Here is a 24,501-nt window from a genome sequence, read left to right as displayed (position 1 = left end):
TCTCACTTTTGTCCCGCTCCCCCTCCTTTCCGGCCTCCCCGGTCACGCACCTTCACCGACCTTCCCCGGCCGGGCTCGTCGTGACCCCGCACACCCCGGGAAGGTGGCGCCGGGCAGGGGCGAGCGTGACCCCCCGCCCCGCGGCCCCGCCTCAGCCCGGCCCGCTCACCGGCATCGTAGAAGGTGTCCAGCACCGCCGTCTCCCCGAAGTCCAGCTCCCCGAAGTTGACCGTGCCGAGCTGGGCCCCCTCGGCCTCGCAGGCCCGCAGCAGGCACTGCCGCGCCCCGGCCTCGGGGCTCCGCGCCCCGCCGCCCGCCTTGGGAGGGTCGTTCAGCACGTACACGGCCCGCAGGCAGCGCGCCCGCGGGGCTGCCGCGCCGACCTCCGCCACCGCCTCCTCGGCCGGGCCGGCGGCCGGCAGCTCCGGCTCCGCGGAGGGGTGCGCCGGCTCCGCCGCCGCGCTGCCGCCCGCGGGGCTCTCCATAGCGGCGTCGAGGGCCGAGGGGAGCGGGTGGCTGCCGGCAGGTGCTCAGGCGGGGCCGCGTCCCATCGCCAACAATCGGGCAAACTCCGGCGGCGCAGGGTGAGGCGGCTCCCACCCCCTCGCCTCCGCGGCTGGGCGCTGCGGCCGGGCGGCACCGCTCCCCGGCCGGCGGGCGGGCACGGGGGCGAGGTGAGGGCGGCCGCCGCGGAGCGGAGCTCAGCGCCGCCCTCCCCGCACGGGACGGGGCAACCCGGCTTCCCCGCCCTCGCCGGCCCAGCCGGACGGCCCCGCCGTGCCTTCCCGGGACAAACAGCCCGCTCCCCCCGCGAGAGCAGCGGTGCCGGGCAGGAGGTGGCACCGTCGGGGCGGTCGCGCTTCGTTTATCCCTTCCCGTCCCTCCCCCGCCCCTCGCCGGGCGAGCGGTGCCCCCGCGCGCCGCCCGCTGCGCGGCCCGTCCTGCCGCCGCGGCTGCTGACATTTCCCGCCGTGGCACCGCGCGGGAACCCCCGGGGTTACCGGCGGGACGTTAAGGCGAGCGGGGAGCAGCGAGGAACCCCCGCGTACGGCTGCCGCCCCCCCCCTTCCCCGGGCCTGCGTGAGGGGCCTCGGCCCCGCCCCGAGGGGTCCGTGACCCGCCGTCCGCCCCGGGGAGGCGGCTCGGCCCCGGCCGCCTTTTGGGGGGCTGCCTCCTCCCGGGCTGCGCGAGCAGGGGCGCCCCCGTGACCCGGGGTCTGTCCGCTGATGGCATCTTAGAGCCGCTCTGTGTCCTAAGAAGCAACTTGTTCTCTTCCCCCGGCTCGCCCTGCCACCGCTTTTCCCCCGCTGCTGCTTCTTTCCGTTACTGTTTTGACCATGACTTTGACCACAGACAAACTGTATCCGAAGTCTGGATATAATAGTTCACCCTTAAATTCCTTCTCGTTTCTTTAAAATCCTCCGCGACTGTGGCAAAATCAGCTCCTAGAAACACTGTGGCAACTCCTGGCTGCTTTATGAGGACAAAATCAATTCCGAGCATCCCATTTCCTGACACATTTTCCTCATTCGCTAAACTGGGGATGGCAGCCTCAGCTTTGGCACTGCTGTTGGGCGTGTCGCTGATTTATGCAGCGAGTGAAAGTGAAAAGCAGGCAGTGTGTGGGTAACCTTGTGTCTCGGCCTTGTACCCCGACAGTCAAAAGGACACCGATAACACACTACGGAAGTCACAGCCTGCCGGCCGTCAGAAGAACAGTGGAAAACTGCAGTCCTCAAGCAACTCTGTATTTGAAGTTGTAAACCTGTCTGGAAAGCTTTTTCATCTCATTTTTCACTCAGTGCGACAGTAGAGGTTTTAAACAGCGTCTTCACCTTCTGCTGCAGCGTGGCTCCTCATGGCTATCAGAGGTTAATATTTTTACTGTAAAACTACAAAAGCAACAACCAGAGACTTACAGCACAGTATTTTCCTCTTTAGGCACCTGGCACCATGGTTTGGTGACCACAAGAGGGGCTGCAGTAGCCAATCTTTCCGAGAAGCTCTCCAGCGTTGGGATAGCATAGCGCTGTGCATGTTTGCTTAGCGGCTCAGAAGGATTTTCGAGAAAATGTGGATGAATAATATAAGAGGCAAACCTATTTCTCATTTTGGAGCACAGGGGCAAATAAACTGTTGGATTTGGTCCATAGGTTGGGGGTGTATGTGCTTTTTTGACAAAAGCACTAGTACATGATGCTTTGGAGGAATGATCGCCATAGCCACCAGAGATCCCACTCATTCTTGGCAGCTTCTGTCTTTAGGCAAGAGTAAGCCTTTTTATATGACAACTCAGCCTTGCTCCAGTAATGCACCAATTAGCTGATGTAACAGCAGAAAAGACTAAAAGACTATCTGCATTTAGAAGATACTCAGTGTGCGCACTGAAGCCTTTGACCAACAAAAACCACTATCCCGTACGTTTATGATCCTCCCCGATACAAACTCTACTTTGTATTTTTTGCATTAATAAGAAAGTTTGGTTGAACTGCTGGTATTAAAATGTGAAATTAAAAATGAGTACTGGCAAAGTTAAGGGATTATTTGCACAGGAAAGCATTTATCTTGATCAAGAACGTTCTCGGGCTTTCAGCAATATGCAAAAACCAAATTGCAGTTGAATGGGTTCAGAACAACAGATGCATGGTGTGGTGCTTTCTGTAATCGTGAAAATTGTTGAAGCGTCAATTTAGAACAAATATGTAGGCTGGAATTGCTTAGCGGGATACCACTGAGACATAATAAATAAGCCTTTTCTGCCTTCTAGAGATTATAAAAATCTAGTTTGTTTTAGATCTAAGACGTGTCGTTGGGTTTCACTTTGCAGTTGTTAACATTTGGTACCGATTTAAATTGCTGGCTGAGAGGTCTGTCTCTTGGTCTTGAAACAGAGTGATAGTCTCTCTTAGTAGATACTTTATCTGAATATAATTAAGAAAAGGATGTTTTCCCCTCTTCTCAATTATATTAATTTGTCTTCTAAACAGTATCCTCACAATTCCTTGGGTGTTTTTCCTAACAAGCTGTCATGTTCTGAATATCCATTTTCAGTAGTTTAACCTGGTGCAATTTGTTCAGAGTTAGTATGAAAAAGTTTGTCCTAGCTTTTTTTTTTTTTTTTTTTTTAAGATAGAAACATAAATGGGAGATTCATGTTTTGGGATATTTAAACTGTTTCTGTGCAAACCAAAAAATGTTAAATCTAGAAAACAAAAAGGTAAGTTGTGAAACATTCGTCTTTTGGAAACGTGGTCCAGTAATGAGGTTATAAAAAGAGCCGCTCTGCCCCCACAGTTGCCTACTCAAAGGTCCAGGTCAGAAGTGAACTTTCAGCTTTCATACCTTTCCAGACCTTTTGCCTTTGCACAGAACCCAGCCTAAAAAAACCAAGCATAAACCTGAGAATGCAACATTTCTTCTTATACAGTGACATAAATATGATGCCTACGTTTTCTCAGACAGTGCTTTGCACCTATCGAGTCCACTTAGTGCAGAATATTAATTACCACTTAGACACCAGAGGCAGTGTAACAATGTGTGCACTGCAATTCATAAAGACAGAAAGTGCTCCAAAGAACACAGATGTCCTTGAAGCCACCTTTTTTTTTTTTTTTCTTTCCATTTTGCAAATCCCTGAACAGCAGTTGTTTCTCTAGACATAACTGGGCTAGGGGGGGAGCGGGTCATTTCTTTTTCTCCTAGAGCTACAAACTTACAGTTCAAACTGTAAAGCTGAGCTGTAAATTTATATAAAGTTTGACTCCACAGGCAGACGTGTCACCTTTTCCCCCGATGCATAGATAGCTACAGCATACCTTAGCTTCCCATCTTTTAAAGAAAACACACAGTGTAACTGGCAGCGTAAGTCAGACTGTAATTTCATTGCACTCCAACATTTTCAGCTACAAAAAGGGCTCTCCCATTCGACCCAGGGTCAGGGAAAGCCAAGATCTCTTGGTTCAAGTAAATACCAAGTAAATCAGAAGACACCCAGGTCCATAGGGAACCTGCAGATCTGAGCTGTTCTTCCACAGTGCAAATCCACCCGCCCGTGCCCTGGCAGTATTTCCTGAAGCCTGCCCGCCAGCACAGTGTCCTGGGCATCCATCACACCTGGTGTGGAGGTGCCCAGGAGTCTGTCCACGGGCACCAGCCTCACACATGGGTGCATCCCTGGCCACAGGCACATCTCCCTCCCGCCTCTGCGCACCAGGCAGAGAGCCGACAGCAGGGGCCAGGCGGCAGCGTCCTGGACAGCCTCTCCCAAGGAGCACTGTCAGGGCGACAGCCGCCTCACACCAACACACATCCAGGAAGCCTGAACTCTGTATCCTAGGTGTGAGGTTTTTTTCTGTATTGTGAAGGTCAGGCATTAGCGGAAATATTTTGATGTCTGAAGTCTTTCCTGTCAAGACACTGTACAGCCTTCCACAAGATAATGCAATTCATGGTGTTTAAACTATTCCAAGCAAACACTTTGTTACTGGGCTTTTTGGTATTACCATTGTTACTGTGCACCCCACTTATTTTCATTCACAGTGAGCAGGTCTTCAGGTAACCATACAGATGCTGCTGTCATATGGATGAGGGGGTAAACAGTTAATTTCTTTACCAAACAGGAAGATAAGATTTTAGGATTTTTTAAAGCATGCATCCAGACAAAAGATGTTTTCTTTTTTAAAGTCATTATGCAGAAGCTTTACAAGAGTTTAAATTAAAATGCTGTGAATTCTCCCAAAGAAGTCTAATAAACTGCTTGATTTTGTTCAAAAGTCAGATTCAGAATATTAACTCAGTACGATGTAAGCTAAGCAACATGGAAAATTCTTGAAGAAAAGCTTCCTGAAGAGGCCTAAAAAATGGTACAAGCATTAAAAGATGACTTGCAGCAAAGCACACCTGTTTTGCAAGGTGAAACTTGGGTGCCTCAGAGTGATGTGAAGTCAAAACACCGTGGCCACCAAACCAAGACTGGAACTGGGTTCAGTGATCTCAGGGATTCCTCTTGTTTTTCTTTCACTGGAGAGCATGAGACCTCATAAGCTCATCTGACCTACTGACAAAGAATGAAGGCAAAGAAAATGACCTCTGGGTCAAAGAATATGATCCCTCTCACAGCTTTCTGTTCAGATCCACTGCTTTGCACGGGAAAACATATCTGCATCTCCTCATCACTGTCCCTTGCAAATGAAGGACAGAGTGACATCCTGTGTGAAATACAAGGCTTGTCAGAAGGTGACCTTTCTCTTTCTTTTCTCTCCGCCTGCCTTGGAGGATGATAACTTTACACATATGCTCTGTGTGTTCACAAGGATACAGAGCAAAATGTAACCAATTTCAAAATTGGTTTTGATTCCAAATTCCTCATCTCCTTTAGTTTTCAGCACTCTAATCAAAAGTTACTGCCTTTGAATTTTGAGTAGTTACGGGGCAAGTCTTTGGGAGCATGAATGATTAAGGAGTGCAGGCTAGACATGAAGAAATTATGCAGGTCTTCTCAATACCTTCCACAAAGCCAGAATATCACTTACAGATGATTGTTTGCATTTGAAATAACAAAAAAGCCCAAAAAACCCAAACCAAAAACCAGAACAAACCAACAACCCACCAGTAAATACAGTAGCAAAGAGAAGGCTAAATAAACCCCCCAACCTTCCCTGAATCTCCATTGATCCAGAGAGCTCACATGGCTTCTATATGGCTGACAGTTGGTATTATTTACATTATTCCTCTCTGTCGGACAGCTAGATCAGATTAATTATTCAAGACTCAGGCACGTGCATTTATACAATCTGGTTAAAGACTTTGTTCTGATTTAAGTACCTGTTGCTCTCTGGCATTCCTCACTCAGTTCAGGGATTGAGGAGCAAACTGCCAGCTTAGAGACAGAAGTTAACTCAAGTTCTTCAAAATATAATCTTTAATCAGTTAGTCAAACAGAAAATCACTTATATACAGTTTTCAACACATTTCAAATAACTACTAGTTTATACTTCAGATGGGAGAAAACCAAGCCAGGCTGGCTCCCATCCAGAAAGATCACCCTTAGACCCTGAACCCCCACTAAAATAACTAATGCTAGAGAAAACCTCAGGAAAACCTGGGGAAAGATAAAACTTTCAACTTAGGGGGATGGAGTCCTCAGCTGACTGCTATATCATTCTGATTTTTAGTATGCAAGTACTACATATTAATACTTTAATATCAGCCCCAGATTTCTCCACTTGTACAGAATCTTGACATGATGAATATTTTCTCTTTCGCAGCCCTAAACCTAACAGATTGCTCCTCATGTTAGGTCTCTCTCCAATGTTGCAAGTCCTAGGGGTGAGAAATACACATTTCCTTGAGGAATAAAAAGCAACTTCATAGGATCAGGTTTACAATGTTTGCACAGGCAGAAGATTAAATATTCTTACTGGGCCTGATTAATTTTCCTGTTTTCATCTTGATCAAAATATCTTTGACTTATTTATGTGTCATGGCTTGGTGCTTTCATTGCAGTTGTTCTTACATACTGTTTTAAGACAAGATTCCCACTTTTAGCGTTTCTCGTTATTTCTCACTGAAGAAATATTCATGATAAAGGCCACTTGAGTCTTCACTTTTATTCCAGTTTAACAAGCTCGTTCTGTTGTGACTGTGGCAGGGAACACAACATGGTTATGCACACAAACAATGGAGAGGACTACAATACGTGGTTCATTTTTATTCACATTTAGGCAATTTTTATATTGCTGTAGATTCCAGATACATGAGGATACACGGGGCTTAGATGCTTAGCAAAAGGAAAGCTGGCAATGCTGCTTAAAAGCATTTAAAATATCTGTAATCACAATGGGTTTGATATTACCAGTTAGGACTGTGAAAAGGGATCCAAAGAGGCAAGAATCGCTTTCAAGTGACAAATAAAAACCCCTCATGTGTTACGTCAATGCTTGCTTTTATAATAGGTAGTAATGAAAACTTCATATATTTAAGCAAATATGGAAATCTAGTACAACTTGAGTAAGAATCCTTAAATTGCACCCCCAATTTCTTCTTGTTAAGGCAATCAAGAAATTGCAACATTTATTAAATATGAGCTTGATACATAAAGTCATCTACCAATGTGCCAAATAGGGGCGCTTTTTTTTAAAAAATAGGTAAATAATTCACATTCATGAACTATGAGTGTGAAAAGTTATGGGAAAAGCAGGCAATAGTTGGTAGGAGCACCACTAAGGCACCTAGTGAGGCAGAGCGCAATGCTAGCCTTTCCCAAAACTGGCAACTATTTTCTCTGCTTCCATGATGTCCTTTCTTTGTAAGTGTGAGCTTACTAGCTTTGGGTCCGATTTTAATACTTGGGTTTGGCTAGGCGTAGTTCTCAGCAGTGTTAATGATGGGATACATATTAGTGTACTAATACTTATTGCACACCAGTCTACCACTGGTCCTGAAGCTCTCCTGGTTACACAGTGTGAGGCAAGGTGCGATGCCAGGCACTTGTCTTCTCTGCTTTGTCAACTTCCATTACATTTATGCTTTGCTAGAGCAGTGTCACATGCTCAAGTCTATTAAAGCCACTGCCAAATAACACGTCACTCTTGCACAGTTAGAAAATTTTATGGCCAGATACATTGTCACTCAAATGCAGTCCCTTTACAGAGATCTATCTGCCAGTATGATAGGAATCATTCCAGGAAAGTTTTATAATGCTGTGAGACCTTCAGCCCATCATGGTGTCAAATCACATTTCTGTCAAAGTACCGAAGAGTTTCTTCCTGCACTTTGCAGTAAAAAACAAGTTAAATAACAACTCACTTTCTGTTCTAATCCAAGATGCCTAGAAAGTACAGAGCATTCCTGACCTTTTTGTATGAACCAATGCCTTGCTAATAGCCTTGTAATAGAATCGTCTACCTTTTCTTTTGATTTGGGAAAATCCAAATAACTTTTTGAAGAAAAGAGTTGAGCTGATGATAGCAGTAAGATTTCCAGAAACACCAGTAAAAGATGATCCTTTTTGTTACCCGACAGCCTTGTTTTCTCTAGAAGTTCAAATCCAGCTGGAGAACTGTGAATGACTTCAGTATTGTTCAGGAGTGTTTTTAGCTATTCACACAGCAACAACGAAGTAAACTATAAGGTGGTTACTTTGGCACACACATGCATGAGAAAGCATGAGGCCTAAGTCAGGGGACCTGGAAGGTGAGTGAAAATGTGAGAACTCGGGCTTACCCCAGACTTGCACCCAGCTGGAGAGAGAGGTGTTGTTCCAGCTCATGCATTGGTGACAGGTACTTGCTGGACTGCTGGCATCTGGGAGCTCTGAATCAGACTGAATTCTTTGACTGAATCAGCCTCACTGACCTTAACATATCTCAATTAGTCCAAGTCCAGTAATGAAGCTAGTAGCCATTGCAGTAACGTGGCATGCTTCTTGTGTTAGAGCTCCCCAAGCACAGGTTACAGAGCTGAGTTTGAGGGGAACAGGTGCTTCAGGTCAAAGCATCAGAAATTTTCCATTCCTCTGAGATCAGTGAGACAGGCCAGGCACAACTGTGTAATCACAGCACAAACACTCTCAACCTCTAGTGAGAGACTTGCCATCCATTAATGAACTAGCCTCCTCCAGCCGACACTGCTTCTGCCTGGGTCTCAAAATTTGTCATGTTTCCCCCTGCCTTGTGCTTTTATTTGCTAAATGTCTGCATCTGTGCTTCCAGCAGGGCTCAGCAAATTTGTCTCTTTGAATCCAGAGTAGCCAAATTACCTAGCAGCAGCAATTTCCAGGCAGGTGCACCTACTTTTCTACTTATCCTTCCTCAGCTGTTGTTCTGCTTTTTGGTACTTTGTACTAGGAGAAAGAGCATGGTGTACGGATTTTGTGAACTGTGCTACCTCCTGCACTTGTGCCCTTCACAACAAAAGCCATCCCCAGAAGGGGATAAACCCAGGTGGTGGGTCACCCTGGAGCAGGGACAGCTGCCTGGCTTAATTTTCATTACCTCTAAGAAGAGCCCCACAAGTGCTCTCACAAAATCCCAAATTCTTTGTTGATGTGACCCAAGGAGGTGAAAAGCAGCCTGATGGGTCCCTTTGTGGAAACGGGATTGCTGTTCACTAGCTGGGATGAAGCATGCAGGGAAGAGCTTGTGGTACTGAGGAAAACAATCTCCCAGCAAATGAAAATGCCAGGTCTGGGCACAGTGAAGTGAATGGGGTTTTATTAGAGAAAGTTTTTAAATCAGATACTTCCTTAATGTTCTGATATTCAAAATTGCTTGTGGAGACTGGTCATTCTTATCTAATTTGCTTTGTCACTCTAATTTTCAAGCTTTCTCCTCCAAGAGGAACAGGCTATTACAATTTTAAAGATCATACTGATAAAAGCCAGTTGTTTTCCCGTGACTATCATCATCTACATTCTCCAGTTGCTTTTCCTACACACAAAAAGAGACGGTAAGAGAGTTCAGAACCTACTTATCTGAGGAGGTGAGAGATTGGTAGGCCCTGCCTCTCTACTGCAACCTTTACAATGTGTCAGAACAATTATTCTCATGGTTCTAGAGATTTGTCTAAAATTACAGTTAATTAACTTGCTAAAATACACTAAGATAGCACTCCAGTTTGCAGGGTAAAAATTTCAACAAAATTAATTTACATATTAAATTTTTCATCTTACAGAATTAACACATTCAAAGATGTGCTTAAATTTCTAATACTTAAAAAAAAATGCACAAGAGCATTAAGCCATTTTGTTAGCTTAGCTGTTTGCAGTCCAGACGCCCACAGTGTCGAACAGTGGAACTGTGAGCACTGAAAGGGGAAACTCAGCTGCATCGCTGGTTGATGAAAAGCCTAACTGGCAGCATAAAGTCTCTCAAGCATCTGTTCCTGAGCTGCCAGCTGTTTACACTAGCTACCTATAAAAGTTTGTGCCAGCAGATCGTTTTAATTAAAAGAGCTAACACCAAACAACAGTGTGTTGAGTGGGTCTGATAACCGAGTAGAAAGTGGAGGGGAGCACAGCCCAGAGCTCTGGCCTGCCGGGCACCAGGCTGGCAGGTGCTGAGGCCGCTCAGTCCCTGGGAGCGCACACACCACCACAGCTTCCCACGGATGTTTGAAAAGTGACTTTTGCTTCCTCAGCTGCTCTATTCCAGGCCGAGAGGCTCTGGCACCCCCTCACCTTCAGGGCTGAGTGACCTAAGGAAGTTGGTTATTTTCTGAAGGCAGGAGCGGAGGGGCCACGGTGGGGGGGGAGGAGCAGGGAAGCAGCTGCAGGAAGCAGGGATGAATGGACCGGGGGCATGCAACCAGCTGCTAATCCCTTGGCCAGCTCAAGAGTCAGCTGAGGCCAAAGGTGCCAAGAGAAATCCAATTTCTGGCTGAAGGGTATTAATAACCATGGATACAATTAACCGATGTTTAGTGTGGGGAGTTCAGCTCCACCCTCTCTGGCTCTGTTTTAAGCCAGAGGTTGCCCTGAAAAGAAATCAGTGCTTGGAGGACCCGCTCCTTGCCAAAGCCTATGGGAACTGCAGTTGCCCAGCAGCACTGCCACCCCGATACAGTCGAAAGGCCTCCTCAATGCAAGAAGTTGCAGAATGGTTGGTTGTTTCTACTTTTAAGCAGTATTCCTTTTGAACCACAGCCCGCCTGCATGAAAGGTATATTCTTTCTAACCAGCCTTCACATCTTCCTCATCAACGCATGCCTGTCTTGTTTCCAGCCCCAGGGACCTTTCTTCTGAGGCAAAGCAGACACCGCCCATCTCTTCCCCACCTCTTGCACCACAGCAGAAGCTGCTGACTGGCCCTTCTTGCGGGTGGCAGATCACCCCCACCCCAGCTGTACTCTCTCTTTGGCTTCTGGCGCTTCGGTATTTGTGCTACCCACGAACTTCAACACCTCTGCCACAGCCTCCCCCTGCTCCCAAGGCAGGCCCATAGGACCATAAAAGCCCCAAAGCAAGGCTAAAAGTGTGAGAGCTGCTGGCATAGTTATGACCGCAATGTGGCACGGCCAAGGAATTCACAGGAACGCCGGTTATCTTCATACCATGTCAGCCCTGCAGCAGCAAACGTGGTTTTGTGCTGGCCCAGACTCCATGCACGGGGTGCTGGGCAGAGGGGTTGGTAACGATGCGGCCCCCAGGCAGCCGCCCCTGCAGCAGGGCAGCCTGGCGTGGAGGGTGAGCAGGGGGAGAGCGGGGCCTGCTCGCATGTGAGTCAACTCCACAAGACATATCAAACAATTCTGTAGCTTCAGCAGAATATGAATTTCTGAGGGTGTTTTACAGCGCTCTCTCACCTTGCTTGCACAGGTGCAGATTTCAGTCCTGGCTGTCACAGAGTACGGCACTCCTATGGATGTTTCATACGCAAAGTAGCTCACAAAATTTACTGGGCAGCTAGCTATTATACATCTAGGAACAAAATTTTACTGCATATAGTTGTGTTCAATCCTTTGACTTCCTGGCATAACAACAGATTCATCTAACCCTTTTGATCATTTACAAATGGATTGTTAATAAGAAAAATACAGAAGATGAAATTTAAGTAAGAGAACTTAATAAACACTTTGAATATTTACCATCTTACATCCATGTAGAACTCTTGTGCTAAGTAATATGATCTCATATTAAGAAATACTCCTTCTAGTTGAAAAAAAAAACATAAAGAGAACATAAAACTGTTTTCTTAATAACCTAGATTTTTCAAATCAAGATTTTACATATTATCATCCAAAGGCCTGAGCCTGATGTTTCACACCTGACTTTTACACATAAGTCTGTCACAAGATCAGTGTGTGCATATTAATGAAAAGTCATTTTACACAACTCTTCAAGCAACAATATTTAATCATTTTTACATCAAAATCACTTTGTAGCTCACCAGCATTTTCTGTTTTTCTTTAAATATAAACCCAAACATTTTAAAAAGTAGCAGTTTATATGCACAGGTTTAATGCATAATTGATCCTCTTTAAAAAGGGAAAATCCATGTCTTATGTGAAATACTTTCTACTATTATAATGAAATGCAGTAAGAAGAGCTTGTATTTCTATAAACTATCTTCTTTCAGAATAATCAATTTTCAAAACAAAGAATTTTAACAAAACCTTATTTAACCTTCTTTTACAAAGCATGATATGTTGGACGTCTAACTTGGATTTATAAAATGACAAATTATCATCTCAAGGGGAGGAAAATAAAATGTAGTCTGATATAAGGAAACTGTGCAAAAATCAGACTTTCTTTTCCAAAAAATGGGAACACTTCTGAGATGTCTCTTTTATTTCTGAGGTACAATTCAGGAATCAATACCTTATTTACTACAGATACAATAGTTTATCTCTTTCCAGGATGCAATTAGGAAGCCATAGCTGTTCATCTCTGGATACATGTTGCAAATGTATGACTACAAACCCAAACAGAATTCTTATTTCTTATTCCTCATTTCCTCGTGTTCTCTTAACTCTGCTACTAACTTCACAAAAAGTATGGAAGTAATCTAGAAATCTTTATTGCTGGAAAGCTACAGTGGGACTACCATTCTTTGTACAAAAATATTTTAATGCAGTTATTTAGGAATGTTAAGTAAGAGCATTTCAGTGCTAAAATATTTTATTAGTGCTTCTGTTTGAGTACACTGAGCAACGTATTGGGACTTTAAAAAAATCTCAGGTTTCACTATCTGACTTGTCAATCTCAGACATCACTGTTACAATGGAAGCAGATGCTATGATGGAGGAAATCATTCTGACAGAGAGGTTCTGTATTGCCAGTTGAGACCCATAAAGCGAGACTTGGGTATGGTGGAGTGTGTATTTTATGTATCTGTGGGTATCAAAAAAGATTATGGGAACTCTGCCAAGCATGTGTGAATGTGACCTGCCAACGGAACACTAGATCTCATCCAGCTTCTGACAGGCAGGGTGGTTAGCTGTGATACACGATATGCTGGCTGGAGCCTGCTCCAGCATTTAATGAGATGACAAATAGATCTTTTGTGCGTTTTTTTTTGTCACTCCGAAGCATCACCAATATCACTCACCCACTCACTCCACGCTATGCAAAAATATCCATTATTTAAACACTTTGTATAAACTCAACAGAGATTGCTGATGAGGTATGAGATACTCAGTGGCTAGTAAAAGAACACACGAAAACACAAACAGAAAAATGGAAGACCTTATTTTGAAAGGATGAAAGCAAACAGAGAAACTGGAAGAAATGAAGTAAGCATCAGGTTCAATAAAATGATGAAAAGAAGGTCCTGCTGCAAAAACAGGACTACAAAGTGTATCAGTCTATAAGTGTACAACATAATGTAGAAAACAATACACGTAAACAGCAAATGAAACAATGTCACACGATAGAGAACCTTGTGCATGAAATAATACAACTTTTTATTCATGTTTTATAGATTACTTTTATTTATTTTTGCTTTAATAATGCATATTCTGTTCACTCTGTGCAAAACTGGGGACAGAGGCGGGCATTTAAATCATCTAATGAAAATCAAGCGGAGATGAACATTCAGGTTCAGGAAGAGGCCTATCAAAACCAGGAAAGCTAAAAAGCCACAGCTGCTCAAGACAAAGCTGCTCTCAGCTGTGCCCTTTTGTCCTGCCACCTCGCACAAACCTGGCTTTACTGACTGAGCAGCTGTACACTGAGAAGGTGACCTCCGCTGGACACTGGGGACAGGAGTTGTCGTGGTAGCTACATTAGGGAGACCCGGCTTGCAACCGGCTCCAGTCAGTGTGTGGCAAAGAAAGGCACAAATCATTGCAAAGACCAGATTTCTGTTGGTTTGTTTCCTTCTTGTAAATACATTACTGTACACAACGTAAGTTTAAATTGTAGGGGATCTGGGGACATAAAATTGCATATTTAACAGAAGTTAAAACCATAACAAAAAGTAGGCTGTTCTATCTTGAAGCAAAAATAATCCCTCCAGCCCCAACAGTAACATTCATTCCTGGCTATATGCAGTACAAACATTTTAAAATCTGTGACAAAAGACAATTAAAAACCAAAAGTCAAAATCATAAAGCTTGTAAACAGATAATCTGAAATACACTTTATTTATGGAAAAATATCATCAAAATAGTACCACTATGGACTAAACTGCCTGAGTTTTCATTTCACCTAGGATCTTGAAGTAGAGAGCCTTTAGCACAAGAAGATCAATTTCAGTCACAACCAGTGCTGCACAGCACTGCTTCGGGTGGGAATTTTGTCCTCGTTGGTGGTATTTTTGTTGTGCTATCAAAAACTGTTGTGCTAATCCTTCAAATAAAGGGATGTTGAGGCAATTCTTAAATCATTTGGCACAAAGTTATTTTGGCTGGGGCATAAATTTGAGTCTCAGTCATGAAGAATAATGCAACATTCCATCTATCAAGTATTCACTTTGATTGAAGAGCTTTCTTTATGTCATTAACTTCCATCTGAAAACAAACAAACAGAAATATTTGTGATGAAATTAGATGCTTTAACAAACTGAGGCACAGTTGGTGCCCCTTGAAAACCACATGTTCCATCTTGTCCACAGGTGTCGAGTATGGGTTTTACACAAACTCTTATTTCCACAGATTTCACAAATTGAGGTGACCTCCTCAGCTGCATAAGATGACCACTCACGGCTTCCTCCTCTCAGAGCTTGACAAGTTTAGTCATTGAATATACTGCACGACCTTTCAAACTCTTTAAGTGACAACTTTTACAAGCCACGCATCTTGCTGCCAGAAATTACTTGCAGAATGAGCACTGTGTCCACGCACCAGCTGCTGCGCTTACACCCAGCACAAGTAAATTGAACTGTTGACGATGAGCACTGGTAGCTGAGGAACAAAACCCATTGCCTCTCTACTATAGGGATGGCGGTTGCCTTCTACACCCATCAAGCCTGCATCCAGGCACCTTAAGGGCTCTGACGGATGTACAGTCATGTGGTAAAAGGATGTGGCTGAAACCATCATCAGCCCTAGCTGTACACCTGGTCCCTCTGACAGATGCTGGAAACACTGAGGCAGGGCTATTAGATTTATTCGAACACACCCACAGTGCTCAACTGTGTCGTATCATCAAGGCAGTCTTCTTTAATACATGGACTGAGAGCTGTGCTATGACTATCAAAGCACTCTTAAACTAATGCAACTCTTGTTTACTGAACTCTCATCTTCATGTAAAGCTAAGAATGCCACCTTGGCTAGCATCTGAATGTTTACCAGGATAAGCAACATTCGAACCGGAGGAACAGCATACAGCTACAAGACTGTAATTTTAAAACCATCAATGCAGATCTCTGTATAAAGATGTAAAGCCATCCTTGGAGGTAGACTCCAGAGCTCTGAACAGTCTGGCCTGTTAGACTAAATCAATTACCGCTGTTAAATATGTTCATTGATTTTATCTGAATAAATTTCAATTTTAGCTGAACATGAATTGTGTGTTACCAGAAGCCATACTGCTATGTGGTTGCACACAGAAAGCCCTTTTAGGCAGCCCTGAAGAACAGATACTATGGTCCCCAGTTCTGCCACCCTCTGTCATGTTTCCAAGCACTTTACTGAGCGGGAATAGCCCAGTGAAATTATAATTCAATTTTCTTTCCCTAGTACAAAAAAGAAGTACAGTTGACCTATACCATAAAAATATAAAAGATAATAAATACTAAACCACTTTGGGAAAGGATATTTCAGTTGGAAGGGACCTACAATCATCATTTAGTGCAACCGACCACTTCAGGGTTGATCAAGTTAAAGCACGTTGTTAAGGACACTGCCCAAATCACTCTCAGAAACCCAGAAAAGCAGTTTCAATGTCATTCCATATCAAAGCAGCACAGTCAATGATTCCCGCAAAGGCCCAGCTCCATGACTCACACAAGCAGGGCAGTGCACTTGACAACATCTAGAGCTAAGGCACTACACAAACTGTGGTAGCAGTAACTGGGCTCTTAATCAGAGCACCTCCAATTATATTGTTTAGGATGCTTTAGTAAAGATAACCTGAGTACAACCTGTAGAGCAGACATAAAAATCTTGCTATATGAAATAATATTCCAAGCATATCAACATTAAGATAAGCCTACTACAAAATATAAAGCTTTAGGAGAGCACAACGCATTTAGAAAAGACATGATTTCATTTGTGACAAAATCAAACCATTAAAACTGAGACTAAAAAATATCATAGTTTGAATCTTATATTGTGTTTAATTTAAGAAAAAAAATTGTCTACTTGTGCTGATGAATTTTTAAGATAATTATCAGGCTTTTCAGTAAGAAGCTGGTATTGCAATATATATGACACAGACTGGCAATACTGTGAAGGGAACACATATATCCTTTTCAGAAATGTCAGTAGTTTTTAATTCACTGGAATCTAAGCATCTCAGAAGAGTTTTATGTCCCATACCTGAGGCTAAATCAAACCCAACAATACTTCCGTAACATTATAAATAATTTAAGTACCTGCAATCGTAGACGGATCTTCTTTTCTTCATCCAACTCAGACAGCAACTGTTTAATCTCTTTTCTGTTAAAAGAATGCAAAAAGATCTTGGAATGGAAATGATTAAACTAGTAAAATACAAAAGATCACCTCTTGGAAACATATTTTCCCTGCTTCATTTGTTACATTTTTTCCTCTGAACAACCATTACAGTCAGTATACTCTTGTATACTATATGCTATACTACAGAGAAGGAAGACTCTCTACAAAAGGACAGTACCTCCACACCCCATATGGCTAATGAATAATACATTTGCTCCTAACAGCCTTGCACCCATAGCCTTTGCTCTGACTAGCTGTATTAACACCCTTTTTTTCCATAAAACATGTAGATGGATTGGCTGTTGGTGGGTTATGGGAACTGGTAACACAAATCCTGCCTGTGCTATCACATACTTAAGCCACTTAAAAGCTGTTTATGCCAGCAATACGATGGCTTCACTTGTAAGACTTCATGATCCCAAATATGGATTTGCTGTCACCCTTCTTTGGGGGAAAGGGGAACAGAGCTGTAAGGAGCAGACACCTTCTCAGGTTCCCACTGAGTGATCTCAGCTTTAAGACAGAAACCATTAGGTGGAAGCAGCCCCTGCAAGAAGGGCCGGGGAGACCAGAGGAGCAGGGGCCTGCCTAAGAGGTGAAGCTGTGGGGCTCACTCGCTAGATCCAGCTTGAATCATGCCCTCCCACATCTTCTCCCAAAATCCCTGCACACCTCTGTTCCGCCACAGACTCTGCATGCTGCTTTCCCTTTTCTTTTTCCTGCCTGGGTTACACACAACTGACAAAGTAAGTGAAGGTTTAGCTTCCAAAACATTAAATATTCTCAGGAATAGCAAAAGCTACAGGCTGGCCCCCATTTCTCTTCTCCTAAAAAATGAGCAGCTTATAGAAAATAAAGATGCCCAACACTAAAATAGTAAGATTCAGGGTCATAAATACAAAGGTCTTTAAATGTCCTAATCACAATTCAATTACTTCTTTTGTAATATGAGTTTACCAGGAAAATGTGCTAACAATCAAACACCAAATTGATTTAATAATTTTATGAGCTTATAGTAATTGGTACTGAAACCAGAACAAATGCACCCCTTATTAAGATTATTGCATGAGTTCCCAAATAGTTATTGGCAAATAAAACAACATAAGAACCTTATTCACTGCTTATAGCTTGTAACTTAACTTTTCAAACACTCCATAAACATCTGCTTATAATACAGGAAAAATAAAAGGTGTTACAGATGGATAGTGCCAGTCTTTTTTCCTGAGCTTCTCACCCCAAACATGTTCTGTCAGATGAAAATCACCTTCAAACACGAAGGCAAACTGTGTAGAGTAACATTCATGATGTCAAGCTCAAGAAGAAAATGCCACCACCATGCATGAACAGATGCATCCCACCTACAGCTGTTATTTGTAGTACTTACTTTTGCTGGTCTTTCATGGTTTCAATGATGGTTCTTAGCTCCTTGATTTGTGTTCTCAGCTCCTCCAGGGCAGTCTGACCTTGGCTCAAGTGCTCAGTCTTTGGCTTTCCTTCAGTACCAAACAGGGATGGGGAATTTGACCTGTGGCCTGTTGTTCCCATAGCAATTGAGTGAAATCCAGGTGACGGTGAAGGGGATAGTGAAGGTTGTACACTACTGCCACTAGCCAAACTTCCTGGTTTTGGAGGCAAGGAAGTTTTATTATCAGACACCTGCAACAAAAAGAGTAACATTTAATGTCTGGAGAAAGCTTATGAAAAACAGACCTTTAACAAATGTCAAGTATTTTGTTGCTCTTCAGTAATGTTGAAGGTCCATAGACAAACATAGATAGTTTTGGCCAAAGCATGATAAATATAACAGTCGTTATGCTTGTACATGTACATCGGAGGGATGCAGAAGCTGAGACAGCTTCTGTAAGACCTTCCGCAGTTGCTACAGTCAGCAACAAGCATTTCCAAGACCTCAGACCTAGCAGTGAAATGAACCAGGGATAGATGCTCAATGTTTCTCAGAAGTTTGTAAGAACATATCTACATCCATGGACATCTCCCACAGAGCACAAAACTGCATGACCAAGAATCCAAGTTGACTTTTTTTCAGATTAAATTTACAATCATCAACTAACAACTGAAGGAATCTTCAACACCCAACATCGCCCTTAGTATTACAAAACCATCAAAATATTCCTTAAGTTTGCTTGTTAGTATGATATAAAAACAAAATCCTCTGGCTTCAAAATTATAATACATTAATAAGAAGTAGATGTACTGTACTGTCCTCTGAAGCTTCTCTGAATCCCCATAATTACCAATGGGCTCTTTTTTCCTCCAGGAACTTAACAGAAAAACTCAGCATTAACCTTGGAACCATGTCGCTAGCTCAGAAGGATCCCATGCTTCTTGAATTGCAATCCAGTGCTCTACTTAGTAGAAAAGCTATAGAAAATCTGAAGTCCACCTACGATACATGACTTCACTGCATAGCCAGAACAAATGTCTTATCACAATGGCAAGTAAGATGAGCCTTAATTATTTATCGTATTGTTATTTGGCAATGTTAACGTGTGCATTATATGACAGCTACCAGAAGTACCTGAAAATCTGACTTGGCCAAGAGTAAGAAAAAGCATGAGGCAGCCCTCCAACTCTATCTTTGGAAAAGAAATATTGAAGCTGAATGGCAAATAGGGTAAGATATTGAGAAAAAATGGTAGGGAAATGGAAGAAGACATTGTAAGTGATGACTTGGGGACTTGGGTGGTGGCATTAGCTGGACAAAGTAACTGAGAGAAAAGTTGGTGGTCAGATGAAAATTAGGAGAAAATGTGATGGGGAGGGAAGAGCAGAATACACTGAGTCCTGCAAAAAACAGCCTTCCCCGCTACACAAGCATGACTGAGAACAGAATCTGTCCTGGGCAAGCACCACATAAAAAAAGTGTTCTGCAGAAAAAACAGTGTGACCATACAAATAAAAATGATGTTGTAACCACAAGAAAGCTGAATCACTCCAGTGTCTTGAATGCTTGACTTCATGACCTTAATACTATTCTTTTAACGTTTTATATATATATATGTGCATGTGTTTGAGTAATGTGTACCTATAAACAGATCTTTCATAGATAATAATCCTTTTATCAGTAGATGCAAGTTTCCTTTGGAATGAAAAGAGATGTCAGTCTGAGTTCAAACCTAGAGCAAGTGAGCAAGGCACAACTAGAGTTGTCCACACTGAACACCTTATTCCAAATCTTATGTAGCTATCAGCATTAAAGCCTCAAGCGCTCCTTTCTGATAGCAGTCATCTACATCCAGCATATAATTTATGAATGTTGGCCCAAGAGCATTTCTTAACAAAAGTGCTTCCAGAAGAGGGAGCTATATAGCAAAACATGATCCTTCTAACTTGATCATAGAAGGGCATGACTTCATCTTTCAAATACTTTTAAGACTACTAGAATTTAATATTTGTCTTATTAAAGTATCCTTATGTACTAAAAAAAATAGCTCCAACCTCTAAAGCCTGATCTACATACTCCTTTTATAATATCTGACTATCCTACAGTTTTCTAACACTACGCAGTAAGAATGGCACAAGCCTACAAAATGAATACAATTTTACCAGTATAAAAAGTGATTACACTTGCAAATTTAAATTCATATACTATTGGAGTGGGTCAAAGAGTTGTATTTTCTCTGCTCACAGACTCTTCTAACATAAACTTACTTTACAGCTGCAAGAAAGGGCCTTTGTTTCTAAAATTTATTTCCCTAGCTTCTCCGATTCTGTGACGTATTTACACTAGAAGGATTTTTTCACAGTATGGTTATGGAGAAATTTTAACTGTGCAATTCACTTTAGACTTGCATTTCAAACACAGAACAGCCTTTAGTAACCTTTGCCATTTTAAGCTTCTCTAAAGGGCCAGTTACCAGGTGATGAATTAAATTTGAAAAATAAGTATTTGAATACTGTTTTCAAAAATGAAGATGCATATGATAAGGTTAAGCAGAGATATTCCAATTAACTTACTTGTGATATTGTAACAGTTCTTGATTTCCTTGACACTTCAATATTTTTGTTTGTAATGGAAACATGCTCCTCCTTCTCTTCTTCAGGACTTGGTGAGTCAAAGAAATCTGGGCTTGAGAGGGACGACTATGTAGACAAACACACACACCCCAAGAGAGGAAGAAAAATGCAGGTCTTTTCATTGTACAAGAATTTAACAAACGAAGAAGAAAAACATGTATGTGATGACTCTTTATTTTTAGTTACCATTTTCAAAGTAGCAATACTTAGAATAAGGACTCTCCCTCAACCCCCCTTCTTTTTTTACATCGTGTTTTCAAGGCTAGAATGCTTTCAAAGTGTTTATGAAATAAGAGTTGAATTGAACAATACATCTTTGCATTGCATTGTATCATAAGATGAAGGCACCTTCCTGTCCACAAGAAGAGCTGTACCTGACTTGGCTAGGATGCCAAGCACTGTGCTGTGGGGATGCCAGCTCTGCCACCTGGGCAGCTCTGTCAAGACTTTGCTCAGTGCAGGTCTCACTTTGCTGCTCTTCAGAGGATCCACGCTGCCACTGCCTGTGCACACTGCTGGCACTGCAGGGCTGCCTTGTGCTTGGCCTCGTTGTAAAAGGTGCAAACAGGGAAGGTTCTTCCCACCCCTTGCTCCTTTCCCCATAGATCTGACCAGGGAAGAAAGATCTTTGATCTTGTCTTTTATGTTTCTGCATGTATGTACATAGTCAATTTTGAAAACTTTCCCCATTTTTTTGTTTTTTATTAGTTTCACAATAATAGTTTTTCCTTCCCTCCACTTTGTTTTTCTTCAGCAACATGAACTTGAGTAAACATCAGTACTTGCTCTCATTTTGATCTTCCAGAATGCAAAAAACCACAGAAACAAAGTCCCAAACGCAAAGACACTGGAAAACTAAGCAGTGGTTTCCAAAGTATGGTTTATGAGATCAACTTGTCTAAAGATACATATTAGAGAGTGAAATGTAAATCACCTTTATATTTACAATTGTGAGCTTAATGAGAAGAAAAACATGATGGCTCAAGGAGAGCTGCTGAAGGCTGAAACTGTCTGTCCTCGAAATCTGATAAATGTCCTAGAGAAACCAAGGGAGATGCTTCTTTTGGGAAACACTTTCAAAATCCTTAATACTTAGCACAATCTAGTTTATTCCAAAGACTTGTATAAAGGATTTTTCTGGCCTCAGTCATGGTTGGCGAGGAATACTTGGCAGCACCCAAATAAGTGGGTACAAATCTTTTAAGGGAGGGAGTGTTTTAAACATCAGTATTCAAAACACTGGCAGCCTTTTGACACTCATTTTCCAAGCTCCATCTCGCTGCCTTGCTGTACGTGTGAAAGAGTGGCTGTGTAACTGTAGTAAAAACACCAGGGTACACAAATAGGAGGGAAAAAAGATCAGAAAAAAAGTGTTTTCAAAAGAAAAGAAAAATTAACTTACAGATGTGAGAGACTGGGAGGGTGGTCGCCTGCCAGTAGCTTTTGGTCTGGTTGTAGTTGGATGATTAAGCTTCTCAGCAATTGGTATTACAGAGTCAAAACCTTCCAAGTCTTAAAAATAAAATAGAATTGATTTGTTTTTCTGGCAATTGTCCTCAAAGTGAAAGAATCACCATTTTTTTCTAATTTCAAAGAAGTCAAATCCCCTTTTCCCCACCATGTCACAGTGTTCTGCACAAGTCTAGGCATCATGATGGCACTAAATACCTGGAGGTCAAAGGCAGCTGTAATCCAGTCACCCTTGCCAAGCACAATTACCCTTCCATCTCAAACATAATAAAAGCAGAGGGGGAATGCACAGAGGAGCCTTTGGCTTTGTTTTTGGCATAGTGAAAGCTAAATGGCAACATGGGTCCTATGGCATGGAATAAACAGTTTCAAAATTTCCATCTTGTTATTAAAGGGGTTAGTAATTTTTTTCCCTGAATAACTGGAGACATACGACAGTGCACAGGTTGTCTCAAGAACTGTACAGTCAGCACTGCACCTGCAGTAATTGCTTAGGGGAGCACAGAAAGAGAACGAACACGCTGGAAGTGATCTGTAGGTTCCCAGACACCTGCAGCTGGAGGCAGCATAGTTTTCAGTAGCTATAGGTGAGAGGTAGATCTCCAGTAGTCCAGAAGCTATGGTAACTAAAAACTCCAACAGGCTCCTGAAGTGGCACTGAGCTCAGGAAAAACAGGCCTGCTGGAATGCAGTCTTGACTGTCTCCATGTTTAGTGAAAGGCACAGGGAAAGTGTTTCCTGAATCCAGCCACGTGTTAGCATGTTTACGTGAAAGAATGATGCGAAGGCTGAAGGAATACCACAGCTTGTGATTACATGCCTGAACCAACTGGCTTAACACCATTCATCTATTTTATGGGTTAGATCAGTTTCACTCACCTCCATTTCAAAATGCACTACTGCATACGTTAAGCAGAAATGAGTCAGACAACATACAAGAGGTACTTCAGACAAGATAAATGAAAATTCTGTAAAATTACTTTCAGACATGAATCAAACATTGGAATGATATCCATTACTCAGAGACTATTTTTCATTGCACAGATGTAGGAAGGAATAGCTTTTAAGTTAATACATATACTGGGCACTTAATTTTCAGAACTCTTACAGAACAACAAATCCTTGAAGAATTAGCTTTGTTGCTGTATTACAACCATCATACAAAATTACACAATGGAAAAACAAATGAATTAATGGGTCTGTTCAGTAGACTATATGCACTGAAGGACACTTAAACTGATTCCAAGTACTCATAATTTGGCATATAGGAAGTAAATGGGATCAGACATCCCTTATTCAGCAGTATTCTTCCATCTCTGGGAGAGAAGAAGAAAAAAAGAGACCTCTTTCAATAGTCCTGAAATAGTCTAAGGTTATTCACCTCCAAATACTACTCTATTTTTGGAGCAACTCTTCCTATATATAACCAGTGACCCCACTGTCCTCTACATGTATTTGTCTCACTGCTCTTTTATTGACTGTTGCAGCCTGTGTGCAAAGGTAGGTCATCCACTCTGTCAATGCAAATTTGGCAATCCAAAGCCTCAACTTTATCCCAATGTATCAGATGGGGCTACAGTGCTTTTAAACTAAAAATGACCTAACATTAGCAGACTGCACAAAACCCATCTGGAGTCCTACAGAACTTCTGGTGTTTCAGGAGAGGAGAAATGGAAGTAAAATTTATTTTCTGGTGAAAAAAAACATGCAAACATAAAAGCTGGTTTCCAGTAATACCCAGTTTGAAGCTGACGCATGAGATGGCTAAATGACTTGCTTAAGATCACACAGCAAATCAGTGATGTATTTTAATACATTGTCTTCATTTTCACCACTACATTACTTTGTTAAGTTGCACAGCAAGAATATACTGACATCAAAACCATACATTCATCTATAAAAACGAAGGTCACACACATGAGTACAAACAGAGGCTGAAGCAATCCTTCCATTTGTCCCAGCCACGCTTTCCCACCTAACTGTTTTTACTATTTTTTTTTCCTGAGCTAGTTTTAATCCAGCTCATTTTCCAACAGCATGTGCCCAGCCACACAAATACCCATGCTCAAGGAAGGATCAGTAGCAGCACCAGAGGACTGATACAAGCTGTTAAAACTTAGAGGAAGAGCAGACTACTGCTTTGGGGGGCAGCAAACTGGCTGAAGTTACTTTGCAGTTTAGGAAGGCTCAGTGCATGACTTTCCCCTCTCTGTGTTGTTGCTTCTATAGTAAATGCCACTGTCCCTTCCTCTGTTCTTATAAAAGATAGGTACACTAATATGAAAAACCATCAATAAAAAAAATAGTGAAGGCAATGTGTTTCTTTGACTTAAATAAACTAGTATTTACCTAGAGTTCTGTGTTCGATCACAATAATCAAATATTCACGTTTAAATTGTAAAATGTATCGATAAAAAAAGTGTATGAATTTGTGTC

General features: G+C 42.4%; 2 protein-coding genes across 7 annotated transcripts in view; both read right to left on the bottom strand.

The window, feature by feature from the left end:
* MAP3K15 (mitogen-activated protein kinase kinase kinase 15) overlaps nt 1–640 on the bottom strand; it is a 90,676-nt gene extending 90,036 nt beyond the window's left edge. For both annotated transcript variants that reach the window (XM_074906406.1, XM_074906396.1), the window contains exon 1: nt 170–640. In XM_074906406.1, the coding sequence (XP_074762507.1) occupies nt 170–485 (316 nt within the window). In that variant the 5' untranslated portion in view covers nt 486–640. The remainder of the gene's footprint in view (nt 1–169) is intronic.
* Nucleotides 641–12,651: 12,011 nt separating this feature from the next.
* The window catches only part of SH3KBP1 (SH3 domain containing kinase binding protein 1), a 235,083-nt gene continuing 223,233 nt past the window's right edge, over nt 12,652–24,501 (bottom strand). For all 5 annotated transcript variants that reach the window (XM_074906362.1, XM_074906343.1, XM_074906371.1 and 2 more), the window contains 5 exons: nt 21,998–22,107; nt 20,536–20,661; nt 17,942–18,213; nt 16,476–16,539; nt 12,652–14,448 (listed from right to left, as the gene is read on the bottom strand). In XM_074906362.1, coding sequence (XP_074762463.1) covers nt 14,407–14,448; nt 16,476–16,539; nt 17,942–18,213; nt 20,536–20,661; nt 21,998–22,107 — 614 coding nt within the window. In that variant the 3' untranslated portion in view covers nt 12,652–14,406. The remainder of the gene's footprint in view (nt 14,449–16,475; nt 16,540–17,941; nt 18,214–20,535; nt 20,662–21,997; nt 22,108–24,501) is intronic.

The sequence above is a fragment of the Athene noctua genome, chromosome 1 (assembly GCF_965140245.1).
Source record: "Athene noctua chromosome 1, bAthNoc1.hap1.1, whole genome shotgun sequence".
Taxonomy (NCBI): Eukaryota; Metazoa; Chordata; class Aves; order Strigiformes; family Strigidae; genus Athene; species Athene noctua.
This window is presented reverse-complemented; position numbering and strand designations above follow the sequence as displayed.